The sequence below is a fragment of the Carassius auratus genome, chromosome 7 (genome assembly GCF_003368295.1).
Source record: "Carassius auratus strain Wakin chromosome 7, ASM336829v1, whole genome shotgun sequence".
Classification (NCBI taxonomy): Eukaryota; Metazoa; Chordata; class Actinopteri; order Cypriniformes; family Cyprinidae; genus Carassius; species Carassius auratus.
In genome coordinates, this window is record NC_039249.1 from 4,093,736 (window position 1) to 4,108,480 (window position 14,745).

General features: G+C 34.3%; 1 protein-coding gene across 6 annotated transcripts in view; it reads left to right on the forward strand.

The window, feature by feature from the left end:
• LOC113105564 (A-kinase anchor protein 13-like) overlaps window positions 1-1,950 on the forward strand; it is a 62,102-nt gene extending 60,152 nt beyond the window's left edge. For all 6 annotated transcript variants that reach the window (XM_026266700.1, XM_026266703.1, XM_026266706.1 and 3 more), the window contains one exon: window positions 174-1,950. In XM_026266700.1, the coding sequence (XP_026122485.1) occupies window positions 174-232 (59 nt within the window). In that variant the 3' untranslated portion in view covers window positions 233-1,950. The remainder of the gene's footprint in view (window positions 1-173) is intronic.
• Window positions 1,951-14,745: the final 12,795 nt, after the last annotated feature.

The following is a 14,745-nucleotide window of genomic DNA, read 5'->3' on the forward strand; positions in this document are numbered from 1 at the left end:
TGCAAACCTCTACCGCTGTATCCGTTCTTACAAGTTCTCTGTAACAGAACATCACATGTTTCCAGAAGGAAAGGGTTTGCTATTGAAGGTCTAATAGGATTTCTGAGTCGTGTGTTATGTATTTACAGTATAGATAAATTTTCTCTTAAAATCTTGCTGTTTTTTGTGTCCAGCATCACACCTGCTGCCCCTGACAGAGCCTTCAATGGACGGAGAGATCTTCTTCTGCTGATTTATCCATCATCCCTTCTGTCCACATCATTCCCTCTCATGGACTCTCTATTAAATCATGTAGGAAGACACCCAAAGTGCCCTCTTCACATTTTTCTGGCAATCTTTCTACAAAATAATAAATCACACAAAACATGTCCTAGTCGCATCACACCCCAAAACCAAAAGAAAAATGAAAAAAATATATATTTTGCCAAACCCAAATTAATATAATCAGACTCTAGGCAAACTTCTACAATATAACTCAAATCAGTAATATTCTAGAATATTTTTATTACATAATTTTAATAACAATTTAGTCCCCAGATTCTCATTACCGTAATGTATAAATAGTAGTAATATATTATTTGAATTGTAAAGTATTTATAAACTAAGGTAAATCTTGTTCTGCATTTATATAAAATAGTGTTTTATTACAGTAGTTTTTTGCTGTAATAAAGATAGCTCCATCACAGTAATGAGAATAACCATTGGGAAAAATAATTAGTAATTATCACCCCTATTCTATTTTAGTTCCTCGAAGGAGTCCCGTCTTAGAAATGCCATGAGCACTTTAACACCATTTACATGTTACCCTTGCCCCGGAAAATGACAAATCAATTTTTCATTTGCATTCCAAAGATAAAGCCCTAAGGACAGTTTTTGGGGCAGTTGTATAACATACCATGGCATTGCGTGCTAGTTTGAGATTTTCATCCTTCTGCATTGAATTCTTCATGACTTTATCAGGACAGATAAGCTGTAAATACTGTATGAACTGTAGACCCCCTGAGGGATATTTAAAGCAACCTGCTGGACAGGTAAAAGAGAGAAACATTCACGCAGGATAGTGTACCTCACCTATACATCCACCCTTATGGATCAAATGCACCATACCTAAATATCAATAATGCAATTAACACCGTTTTTGCACTCAGAGTGTCTTTTTTGCACTCATCACGTGTGAATATTCACCTTGCAATCCTTCAGGAATTTGTTCAGCTAGACGTTCTGTTGGCCTGATTTTGAGTTATTTATTGTTCAATTAGATTTTTTTTTTTCTTTTTATGTAGTCCATGCTCTCAAAGTCCCATTTGCGCAGACTTGCGTTGCAGCTTTTGCCTGCGCTGACTTGATTCTTCCATGAGGGGGCAGCAGAGAAGCGTTTTATAATTGAAGGCTCCTCCGTGGATTTACGTAACCTCTCAGTGATGATGTCAGAGGAGACACAGTGACGCAGTGCAGGAATTTTTATTTCTTCATATGCACAAAGCGAATCATTGGTTCGTCATTTAAGGAAAACGATGCCTATGGCCTTACAGAACTGTCAGCGACACTTGTCCTCAGGAACAAACAGGGAAAACTCAGTCCAGACGGGATACCGCATTGTTGCCGTCTCTCATGCGTAAGTGTAAACTTAAGTTGCTTAGCCTTAAAGAAATGATGGTGTGCACTAAAATACAACCCAGCATTTTCTCAGGAGAATAGGTTAGTTTTTTCATTTTTGTTTTGAAAGGAAGGTTTCATTTGTACATTGAGGTACATAAGTTTTCTTGCAGAAAAAAGGAAGAATGAATACTATGTAAATATTTTAATAAATGTTTAAATGTAAAATTCTGACAATGTTGTTTAATTTGTGATTAATTTTGTAAAATGTGTTTTGTGAGACGTAAGGCTTTATTTATCAGTGATCCCCTTAAGAAGACAATATTTCCTCACATTAAAAGCTGTTGCAATTTTTTTTGGCTTGTATTGTTTGTCTCTCTCTCTCTCTCTCGTTTTTATTCTGTCCATTGAACTGCAGGTTATTGTATGTTTCATTCAAATTCACTGGACAAAGAGATCAAGGCTACCTTTTCCTTTTAAAAAGATTAAAGCATTTTTTAAAGAAATTGCCACGGTAGAATAAAGTATAAACATGACCTTTGATCTATCATCTTCATGCAATATGACTCCACTATTACCTCTAACTGATGGACAGAGATTAGATATTAGGTGGGTCATTTCTACTTTTCATGTCCCTCATCACGTCTTCATATACTGAAAAAAATATTAAACTCAATTTCAATTACACTTAAGAGGACACAGTGATGATTTAAGGTTTGAGGAGATGTTGGCAATTTTTTTTTATTTTTTTTATTTATTTTTTTTTTTTTAATTCTGACCAATTTGCTGAGACAAATCAAAGTGTTACATGTCAGGGAAACATAATACAAGCACAAACACACACACAAGGAAAACACTGGTATTTGTTTCAGATATAGTAATATTTAAGCAATGTTAAGGTTTTTGTTTTGTTATTTATGCAAGAGGTTTAATGTCATTATAATAAAAAAGCCGCACACAAAAGAAGTATAAAACAGTGGCAGAATAAAAAATATGAGATCCAAGTTCAGGCCAAAATTGTTTGAATATTTAAGTTCCATAGTGACTTCATCATCCCAGGAGTGACTTCATTTTGGAGGGAAAACAACAGCACAAACATAGACAAGTACTGGATTTGTTGAGTTCGGTGGCAAGAGCTACTAACTTGCAGAAGACACTAACCAGTTATAAATTCCAGATGCGCAGAGAGGGAACATTGAAAACACTGCGTTAAAATGCGCCCCGCTAATTAAACTATGCTATTCTGTTACATTGGCGATGTGACATGATTTACTTTAATTAATTGTATAGAGAAACCAGTGAATGAAGACTGACAGTCAATGTTTAATGTTCAGAAATTATTATTTCAAGAAATGTAGGCTAGCATTTCGACTTATGTGGGCCATCCCATGCATGGTTGCAGTGTGTTTAGTGACAAACTTCTAAATCAGATTATTTTTAACCTGTTAAAATAACCATTATTTTATTTGAAAAAGTTTTTATTTTATAACAAAAAAAAAATTATTTCATTAAATCAAACATTTTAAGCTGGCAGATGGTCGTGCCCCTCAGTTCCCTTGCGGTTTATGTCCGAAAGCTCTCGGATTTCATCAACAATATTTTAATTTGAGTTCTGAAGTCAAACAGAGGTTTTACGGGTTTGGAACGACATGGTGAATAATTAATAATGAATTTATTAATTAATAATTTTCATTTTTGGGGGAACTATCCCTTTAAGGTAAGTTCTTACGAATTTATGAATAAGCCTCTCGTTTTAAAATCTTCCCCGTCTACGGACATCAGTTATAAGATCCGCCTTGAACATTACAATGCACACCATAGACATAGACCTGAATACCTCAAAGCTTCACTGGCCGCTCGACCGCACTTCAACGTCGCCGCCATATTGGAGCGGGCAACTCTCACATCAGGAAAACATAAGCCTACCTGACTCGTCGCCAGCTTGGGCATCTATAAACCGTCGCACAATAATAAAAACGGATCTCGGGGTATAATCTTTCACACGTAAGACTGGACAGTTGTTTCTGGATGTTTTTTGGTAATTTTTTACATTATGTTGACAGCTTAATTAGTCACCAGTGTCAGACAAATAGATAACGATATCGCTAGTTAGCTGTGACAGCTGACACTTATAATAATTCAAAGTTTAAAGGGGGGGGGGTGAAATGCTCGTTTTCACTCAATATCCTGTTAATCTTGAGTACCTATAGAGTAGTACTGCATCCTTCATAACTCCAAAAAGTCTTTATTTTTATTATATTTATAAGAGAAATATAGTCTGTACCGATTTTCCCGGAAAAACACGAGCGCCTAGAGGCGTGACGTGTGGGCGGAGCTAAAGAATCACGAGCGCCAGTAGGCTTTTGAGTTGAGAGCATGTGGAAGCTGTGACACAGATCCAGAGGCTGAAATTTAACAAGAGCAGCATCAGCGAAGGCGGTATGCTATGTGGTATGTACTGAAACTGTATATATTTTTTTTAGCGGTTTTGGAAAATGACTAAGTTCCAATTTATGTCGTCTTTTTTTTTTCTTTTAAGATGTACATGTGGGAAGTGCAGTTTGATGACAACATCGCATGTTGATTACTTGATGTGCTTACACGCTGATAGCTAAGTTAACAACACAGAGATATTTGAAGCAGTTTTACTCACCGCATGTGGTTCCAACACACAATCGTGACCCTTTTCCGTTGGGACTGCATTATCCTTAAGAAATAAACGATGTGCAATCCCAAATGCACAACTTGCACAACTCCGTTGATGCTCTGTAAAAAATAAACTCCATCCACTGGTCCCTTAATTGCTGTTTCTCTTTTGGTAATCTGTGCAGGGTTGTCTTGCCCTGGCAACCAAAAACACACTTCTTTTGTGACTTTTCGCGACGCTCTCGCTCTGATCAGGCTGTGCTCAGCCTCTCAGTGCTCTGCTATACAGGAGCGCGCGCGCACTTAGGACCCATATAAGGAAATTCCGCTCCATCTAACGTCACACAGAGCCATACTCGAAAAAAAACTTTCCGAAACTTGTGACAAACCGGAAGAGGTTTTTTTGGAACAAAAATACTCCTTCAAACATACAACTTAATTTTTGAAACTTTGTCCATGTTTAGCATGGGAATCCAACTCTTTAACAGTGTAAAAAACTCAGTATGCATGAAATAGCATTTCACCCCCCCCCCCTTTAAACGAGTTCTTATTAAGTTTTAACTTTATATTGCAGTTTATATCATAAACTAAATTCTGTTATGAGCACAATATGTACAGCAAGCACTTTGACAAGATGTCAGTATTAGTGATGGAGCTGAAGCATCTCTCTTTAATTTCACTAACGTTACTCATTTACAAATATTAAGTTTATTATCACGTAATTATAAGGATTTAGCTTATCATAAAACTGTGAAGTGATTAAATGGATATATTTCCCCCCCTTTTTAGTCAATTAAAAATAGGACAAGGACAGCCTTTAAGGAAAACTGAAGAAGGCCTGTTCTCAGTATTTCCAAGAGTCAAGACTATACAGACTAATGTTGTATATGTACTAGTTAAAACCTGTTTTTATATAGTCTATGGCAGGGGCGGACTGGCCATCTGGAGCACCGGGACTTTTCCCGGTGGGCCGCTGGCCAATGTGGGCCAGCCCACCCGCTACACAAATATACATATATATATAATTATATGTAATTATATATAATTAATGACGGAAATCATAATATTACATCTCTTTTCTGTTCAAATGGTTGAGTGAGTCGATCGCGGGGCCGACAAGGAGTTTGTTTTGTTTGCATGAGTGTTTTGCCCTCCCTCCCTGTTTAGTTTGTTCTACTCAGGGAGCACAAGATAAAAAGTGATCAAACCTCATTAGAGAGGAAAAAGACCAAAAATGGTATTCCACGTAGATTACATCACAGGAGATTCACAAAGGACATAACTGGGCATGCCTCTCAAACTGACAGAGGACAACATTCCACACCACCTTTACCAGGATACAATAAGTAACAACCTCACTAGACAAAACACACACTGAATTTATAGGAGGTGGCCAGCACCATGAAACAAGACAAGAGGAAACAAAACAATACACATTTTCACAACAACAGGAACAGCAACAAATTTGGAATTAACAATACATTTAACAAAATTTGGAACCATGAATAAATTTTAGTTAATGAAAAAAGATTCTATTAGACAAAAATCAGACTGATCAAGACATCACATTTTCTTATGTCCCTTCTTATAGTCTAATTTCCTTTAGAATTCACATAAAAGAGAACAACTTCCTGTTTGAATCTCTGTCACTAGGCTGGTCTATTCCCACAACACAGCAGGTATTAAACATTTCAAGTCATTTTAATTTCAAGAATGAACTTTTATCTGGTGTTAATGTTTTAACCTTAAGCCAAATAACTAAGCCTGTGCACTGATTCAGTACAAAGACAAATAAAGATCGTAAACCAAACCAATATAAAAATGCCCTTTTACTTGATCAACTGCAAAGATGAATGTATACGCATTGTGTGGTTTAAATCCAGGCCATCACAGTTCAGCATCTAGTAAGATCTCATTCAAGTCAAGATTTTTTATTTGCACATAATTTCAAAGCAGCTTCTAGTAAGCTCTGTTACCTCTAAAATGGCTTAATGGTTTACACAGAGTAGTTTTACTGGGCAATATGATGATATAAATGATCCATTGTTTAAGATCTAGCTATGCTTTCTCCCCTTTAAAAAATAGCCATGGTTTAGCAACTCTAACAACATTAGACATTAGACATTAGTGAAGGAGACTGAATAATGATTATTTGCAGCCTCTCAGACAAACCACGGAGGAAATAATGTTTTATTATTTAAAGAGATTTACATATCAGTCTGTTTAATTCTAAGAGTAAGATGGTTTAAAAATATATTTATAGTAAACGGTCTGCTTTTTCTTTGCTTTTATTTGCGTGTGTTTACACTTTGCTCCTGAGCGAGACCTAAAACATGACGGAATCCAGCGCGGCGTGACGTAGATTCCCAATAAATCCACTTCACCAGCCAATAACAGTGATACTTAAACAGCTACCGCGAAAATATAAGTTCAAAGACAAAAAAATTGAAATGGCAGCACACTTGTTCCTCTGACGCATAAGGACTATACAGTTATTCTTGTTTTTGCGAAGAAATTTGGCAGAATAAGTATAATGTTATCTTGTCATTGTTTCATAAGTGTGTTTTGCTAGTGTTATGGAAGAGTGACTTGATTTAAGACCTGTATGAAGTGTTTTGGTAGTTTTAGTGCATTTTGGATGTGAAATTGACTGCTGTGCCAAGCTGACCGTTGGAGAAAATGACCTTAGCATTGAGAAATGTGTCCTTTACGATTGTAAAACACAGCAGTGTTTCGAAAGTGCCCATCACGAACTTTAGCCTGTTAACTGTCACTCACGTTTTTGAAGATAGACATGAATGTGTATGATACAAACCTAAATTTTTATAATTCATGACTGAAAACATTTTGTAACATGATTTTGATGTACCATTTACATGGTAATGCAATGTCTGATTTTAAAATGGGTTTTGAAGGATGAATTTTGAGATTTTATGTTTTCAAGTGATATATAACTTCTGATGATTTCTAAAATGTGATAGAGAAAAAGGCAACGAGGAAGTCTTATTTTTAAACAAAGGTCAAAGCTCCTTTTGTAATGTAGATTTCTGAGGGTGCACTCTTGTCATAAATTCATCTATTACTTTTCCTACATAATTATTAACAAAAAATATTGGTAAAATATATATTTGGGAGTCTTAGACCTTTCCAACGATATATAGTTTGTCAAGATTAGATTAGATTTGATTGTAATATAGTATAGTCAACGTAGGCGTCCCGTATACGGGACGGGGTGACATTTAACAGGTTAGATCTGTTTCTAACCGGTCCAATGTTTAACGGACCAGAGCATATTTCTGAAAACATCCATCATTTAGAAATACTTCTAAGACAGCATATGCATATTCAAGCATATTTTTGAGGTGTTGCATAACAGGATTGAGCCCAGGTCTGTGAGCTGATGGCCTGTGATTAGCACTGACGCTCATATGATTAGTGCATGCTTGTGTGTAAAAGCTCTGTGCTGTGTTTCCCTGCAGCCATTAGTTTCATGGCAGTGATGCGGCTTTGCCAACTGTTGGTTGCAATGCTGTGAAACCTGTTGCTAAGGTAACAGTCCAACTAGATTGCAGGGAGGAGAGCGAGTGCATGCATGCAGGGATCACCTAATGTCATCAAGATTTGTTGAATGAGTGATTTTTAGATGTTTGCTACAAACTGCTAAGAGTTAGGTTAAAGGCAATCAGCATTTTCAGTATTTTTACAACTGGCTCAGTCATGTGTGAATTTCTGCTTGATTACTTCATTCTGGGTGAGGGATTCTGAGGGTTCTGGCTTGTTAGAAAATAGGCCAGTAAATAGTAGTACAACTACAGTTCTTTATGATTAAAAAAACCCTCTGTTGTTAATTAGTTGTGACCCAGAGCTCAAGTTGTAATGTTATTCATGTATTTTGAGATGTGGTGGAAGTGAGATAAAAAAAAAAGATGATAACTTTTGATCCTTGTATGGAAAATATATATAAAATGATTGAAAGCAGAAGCTTTGTCAGTAGTGTAGAGATAATCTTTGTTCTCAGAAGTGAACTTTGAAGTTTGCGTCACTGATGGAGATGATTTCTCCTAATAGTTTATCAGTCATCATGAAAGCACTGTACCAGTAACACAAAACACACTTCTATAATTGCATTTCAGCATGTGAAAATTTTGCACCAGAGGAACAAAAACGTTATATGGGATATGGTGGGCAATATTGATCAATATCAGTGCACTGATAATATCATAATTTGATTAGCACAGTGCTGGCCTAAAAGCATTCTGATGTCACTAACCTTTTTTTTTTTTTTTTTTTTTTTTTTTAAGGTGAAGTGTGTCATTTCTGCGTACTGTGTCATACTGTTAGAGGAATCAGCGTAATAACTTGTGCATAGTTGACTCCACATATCCCAGATTAATATGTAAAGACATTTTAATATTGTAACAAGCATAAAAAAATTACACACTTTAGTTTTGAAGTCAAGAATGTATTTTTCATCCATAACTTATTTAACAATTTAACCAAAATTAGCCAGTCTAGCTTCAGTACATCAGAGTTCTATTTTTAATTCATATTACATTTGTTTTTTTTACTGCTGTTCCGCACACATTTCACTGCCAAATGCATAAAAATAAATAATTACAGTAAATATAGTGTTTTGCAAGCACCCTTCTCAATCTAATAACTTACTAGTAATAGACTCTTGATATGAATTTTTTTTTTCTTTTTTTTTTCTTCTCTCGCAAGCATAGATAAAAAAATGAAAGTCTCCAAGTTTGAGGACAGGATTGTATTTTCATCCACAACTTTAACTATTTTCAACAAATGTAACTAGAATCAGCTAGTCTATCTACAGTACATCAAATTTAGTAATAAATATTGTAATTTTAAAGTCACACATTGTTATTGTTACGAACCAAACCCATAGTACATAATTAAATATAATTATAATTAGTGTTTTGCAAGTGCCACTGTGTTAGCACCTTTCAGTTGAATCAGCCTAACTCCACTCTACATATTAATCATTGATATAAAAAAAAACATTTTGAACAGGTGTGGTAATAAATTACACACAACAGTTTTGAGAACAGGAATGTATTATTTTCTAACATAAATTATTTATTCTACAGTACGTGGAAAATTCAGCATTTAATATTGTATACATGCCCTAGTTTATAGTGTGAATTTCATTTGCAATACTATAAAGACATTTGTCATTTCATCGAGTGTATTATAACACCGTCTAGTACATAATGAGCCTAAATCATTTTTCTCAATATGAGACAGTAGGGTCTACTTGAATGAATTGCAGATAGATAACTCTCCTCGGGGAGCAGAGCTAAAAACCTGAGCTTCCTTCTCTAACTTTTCACTCAAGTTTGGCCTTTGGAACAAGTGTCCTTGGGGCAACGGAGCTCGCATGGACCTGCATTTATAAAAACTTCAGAGCTCCTGTTTGCATAAACAGAAACTGAATAGTTGAGACTTAATAGAGCTGATGGCAGTGGGTGGTAATGATCTAAGGGTCGATTCCAGTCATGCTTATGTGCTTGATCACTGTCATTAAAAGTCAAAGACAAACACTCTCCAACTCCACTCCTCAAGCCTGAGTGGAGCTCGGCTCTTCACTCGTTCAATAACAATGTGCGCTGCTTATTTGAGCCTTTAGCAGAAATAGGATGATCCAGAGGATTCAGTTCAGATTTCCTGAAGTGAAATGTCCACTGAGTGGAGATAAGAACCATTTTATTTTTCAGACAAACATGACTGGCAGTTTAATTATATAAATGTATACAGGGATGTACTGTATACATTTATACACCCTTTCGTGACAAAAAGAAAAATGCTTTGTGGTTCTAATTTTTGAAAGCAAATAAATCAAGACAGACATAAATATTGTAGTTGTGTAATTTTACTCTTTGTTCTGTAAACAAATGTTTTCTTCTTATCTTATGAAATACTTGTTTAAATGATAGATTAATAAATAAATAAATAAAAAGCTCTATGAATCTAACCTTTGAAAGCAAAGAAATAAAAATGCACATATTAGTATTGTAGTTTTACTGTTCTGTATTTTCCTGATATTATTATTATTATTATTATTATTATTATTATTATTATTATTATTATTGTTATTGTTATTGTTATTATTATTATCTGCCAAATGTATAAAAATTTATTCTGAAACAATTAGTAATAAAATACAATGACAAATACACGAAAGAAAATTAACTTTTTTTTGCATATATAATATCAATAATAATAATAATTAACTACCAAATGCATTTAAATTATTATTAAAGTTTTAATTTTATAGTACAATAGTATTATTGCAATAGTATTTCTGTATTAAGATTTTTTTTAATATAATTTGATAATAAAACCAAAAATTTTCCATTAATTATATTCTTCTTCTTCTTATTATTATTGTTATTATCTTATTGAATGGGGGAATGAGGTTTCTATTTTTGTCCTTATAGCTGATCATTGATCGTAGTTTTTAAAGCCCTAATTGAAAACAGTAATACTGTAAGAACAGCCCTGCTGTCTCAAACCCACTTGCCATTTGTAATCAAAAAAGGACGTCTATTCCCCCGAGAAACAGAAACCCTGTTAAAACCGGATATTACAATTAAATGACTTTAGTTAAGCAACTCTCAATTGAGCCGCAGTGTGTTGTATTGAGTGGGGTCTGATAATGTTTCAGTCAATCCACTTTTTAACTCTATGAAATCATTTCCTCCACTGCCAGTGAAATGACTCATTTACTAACTCTCTCATTACTACCAAACTCAATTTCTCTGCTTCCCACTGGCAACAGAAAGCTTTCACTTTTCTTTCCATTAAATCAGGGAATTCAGGATATTTCTATTATGGAGCTAAGGAGATGTATTGTACGTCGATATTTGTTTGGAGCAGAATTGCCCCGCGTCGCTCTGTGAAATTATCCCTGAAGAAAAACACCATTTTGCTTTGAATTGTGTGCAGTGTGAGGAGCTGAATATTCCTCGTTTGATCAGTGTTAAGCATTCCTCACAATACTGCACTGAATGGATATCAAAACTCTCCTCGGATGTGATATTAATTCAAGTATTAAGAATCGGTTCCAAAAGCAATTGCTAATGCCGTGGTCCCATGATGCATCCTGATCCAAGCACCGTGTCTGGAATCAGTGTTTTTATTGTTAAATAAAACAAGCAATTCAAATTAATATTTTAATTTTGAGCTGAAATAAGGTAAATATAAATATAAACATGAGATGAAAAACTTCAGATTAGAAACTTTAAATAATGCAGCATTGGTAAATATTAAGTAACTAAACTAAAATAGGCTTATTTCAGTAGTAATTACGGAGCCCCGCACATGACATGCAAGAAAAAATAAATAAATTATGCGCACGATTTACTAATTCGTTCCCTCAATGTACTAAAACGTGCACACGATTACTATTGCGTTCCCTCAATTTACTATTGCGTTCCCTCGATTTGCTAAATCGTGCGCATGGTTTAGCAAAACGAGTGAATGAATTAGGAAATTGTGCGCACAATTTATAAATTGAGTGAACTAAATAGTAAATCGAAGGAACGTAATAGTAATCGTGTGCACGTTTTAGTACATTGAAGGAACGAATTAGTAAATCATGCACATGATTTAGCCTATTTTTTTTCTCCGTAAGTAATATCTCTATTGTTTCAATTTTATAATTTAAATAAAATAAAAAAGTATTTTGAACTTTTTATTTAATTATTATAACCTGCCAAATGCATAAAAGTAAATGATTAAATACTTTTTTTTTTTTTTTTTTTTTAACAATACAAACCCTAAAGGTAAATTAAAACTGAAATAAATATGAGTAGAAATATTAAAACAATTTTGTTAACTAAAAATGACAAGTGCATAACAAAATTATTAAAACCTAAATAAAAATGGTGTATATATATATATTATTAAATACTTAATAATTCAATAAAAAACGATTAAGATGTACTTGACTTCATTATGTGGAGTACATAATAGTTTTTGCCTACCTGTTTCACATCATATGCAAACGCAGTTTCACAGCAAAATCCAACAAAACTTTTTTTGCGGGAATTGCGATCTTTAGTGGATAAAAGATGTTATGCATGTGGCTGCTTCAGCCATTGAGTAAGTGGAGCCTTTCAGACCCACTCGCTGTTTTTACAGTTCCTCGTCTACATTCCCCGCAGCTGATTAGTCAGCATTAATAATTCCTGGGGACTCATTTCTCTGACTCATTTGTAATGTCTGGCTGGTGACTGCAGTGAATCAATCACAGAACAAAAATCCCTGTTGCCCAGGCAACTTCTCTGACATCTGTCATATTCTTTGCACTTTTCTGATACCACAAGGTGCTCTTGACTTCAGCTGCTCTTTGAGGCATTTGAATCACAGCTAGTGTGACAGTAATAAATGCAATTAATGAGACATTCATTAAGCAACCAGTGCTAACACCAGTAACACATGGCTTAACGTTTACATATTTAAAGCACATATGTGCTGTGCATGCAAAGGTAGTTATTGAGATGCAAACATGTTTCATGTTAATGGTATAGAAGTACTGACCCAGCAGTTATATTCAACACACCCAGCAGAGATTCATAAATATTGTCAAAAATAATGTTCATGTATGAAATGAAAACACTTTCATGTACGTGTGGTGTGCGTATAGCCATTTTACAACTACAAACAGCATATGAAGGATATGGGCAATTATTTCACTTCTGTAAGGCATGGATGTATGAATATCATTTCCACTGGACCTCAAAACAATCTCAAGACTGTATGTTTTAAATTCCATCTGAAAACCCCTTAAGCAGTAGCAAATACAAAGTTTATGACATGAAATGCCTAAATGCTTTTTGGAATATTTAGTATTCATTGGTTTTCTTTTTCACTATCTGTAAGACATTTGGCTTCTTGAATGAGTTTAACAGCAAAGCAAAGTGTAATGGTCGAGGGTCAGGCTTTGTCTCAAATCACAGCATAATGTTGGACATTTTTAATATTACATATTTGTAATTAGTGCCCGCCTTGAAGATAAAACAAATGCAAAAAGTAGCCGTATTTATTCTTGCACATCTCTTGCATGTTAACAAATTGTCTGGTAATAGAGAAACCCATTTAGCTAATTATTCAGCTTTCAGGGAAACAAACCATCCCAGTGTTGCTCTAATATAAAAACAACATTAAATAAACCACAAAATCTTCTGATGAACTTTGCATTTTGTATTTAATGCAATTAGCGTGATTAGACAGCTCTCTTTCCCCTGGAAGGTGAAAGAGTAAAAGGTGAAAAGGTAAAAAAAAAAAAAAAAAAAAAAAAACGGAGAGAGAGAGAGATGGAATAATGATTGTTAGGATTACATATATGTTGCCAAATTATGATATCACCATAGTTACATGTATATTTATAAATATTTATTTTTGCATATTTATTTAAACATATAATTGACACAGTAAGTGATAATCTCTGTTTTTACATTGTTACAAACACATTCCAAAACATTTTAAGCAGCTACATTGACAATAATATTTGTTAGTTCAGAACCAAATATAGATTTCTGTAGGATCATGTGAAAATGAAGACTGGAGAAATGATGCTAAAAACTCACCTTTGCATCACAATAAATTATATTTTAAAATATGTTACAATAGAAAGCAGTTATTTTAAATTATAACATATTTCACAATATTATTATAGTATTGTGTATTGTACGTATATACATTTTACTGTATTGTTGATTAAATGCAGTCTTTGTGAGTATAAATATAAATTATTTTCTGACAATTTTAAATATTAAGAGTATTCTAGGAAACTATTACTGCAATTTTTTTTTTTTTTACTATGAAATTTATTGTCACGAAACATAAGGTAATGAATTCTCATCGTACCAGGCTTTGACATTTCTTACTTAGGATCGCGCGTGATAGAGGTCTAGTGCATCTACACATTTAACATTCTGCACCATGGGGATGCTGGTTGGTTTTTCCTCTATTGAGAAACTAAAAATGCAGTTTCGTTGTAGAATCTGTAGCTGGAAGCATTACACCAAGTTTTCAGCTGGCACGTTTGATGTCTGACTTGTGCGCATTAGAACCCTGCGGTGCCAGTTGCTGTTGGCTGCATATCCAAACAGTTGGAGTGCTAACACATAAGAGTGTTTGTGAAGAGCTTAATAATATCATCGCATGACCAAATTGATTCTGCCCTTATTAAGAATTATACTGTGCTCTGCATCATACACTTCAGCTTCAAAATGAAATAAAAAATGTAAGTGTATATAGTTAGCACTTAGCTTTTGTTTGTGATGACAACACAACACAAGTATGTTTTGTACAAACATAGAAGAATACATTTCCCCTAATGCTTGTTTAGTTTGTCAGTGCTGTGAGAAAGAGAATGTGAGTGATTCAGTGTGCACCGCTCAACAGTATGTCGAGTTCAGTCATCATTACAGGATGCTAAGAAGAAAAGACATAACATTTCTATTTCTATACATATCTTAA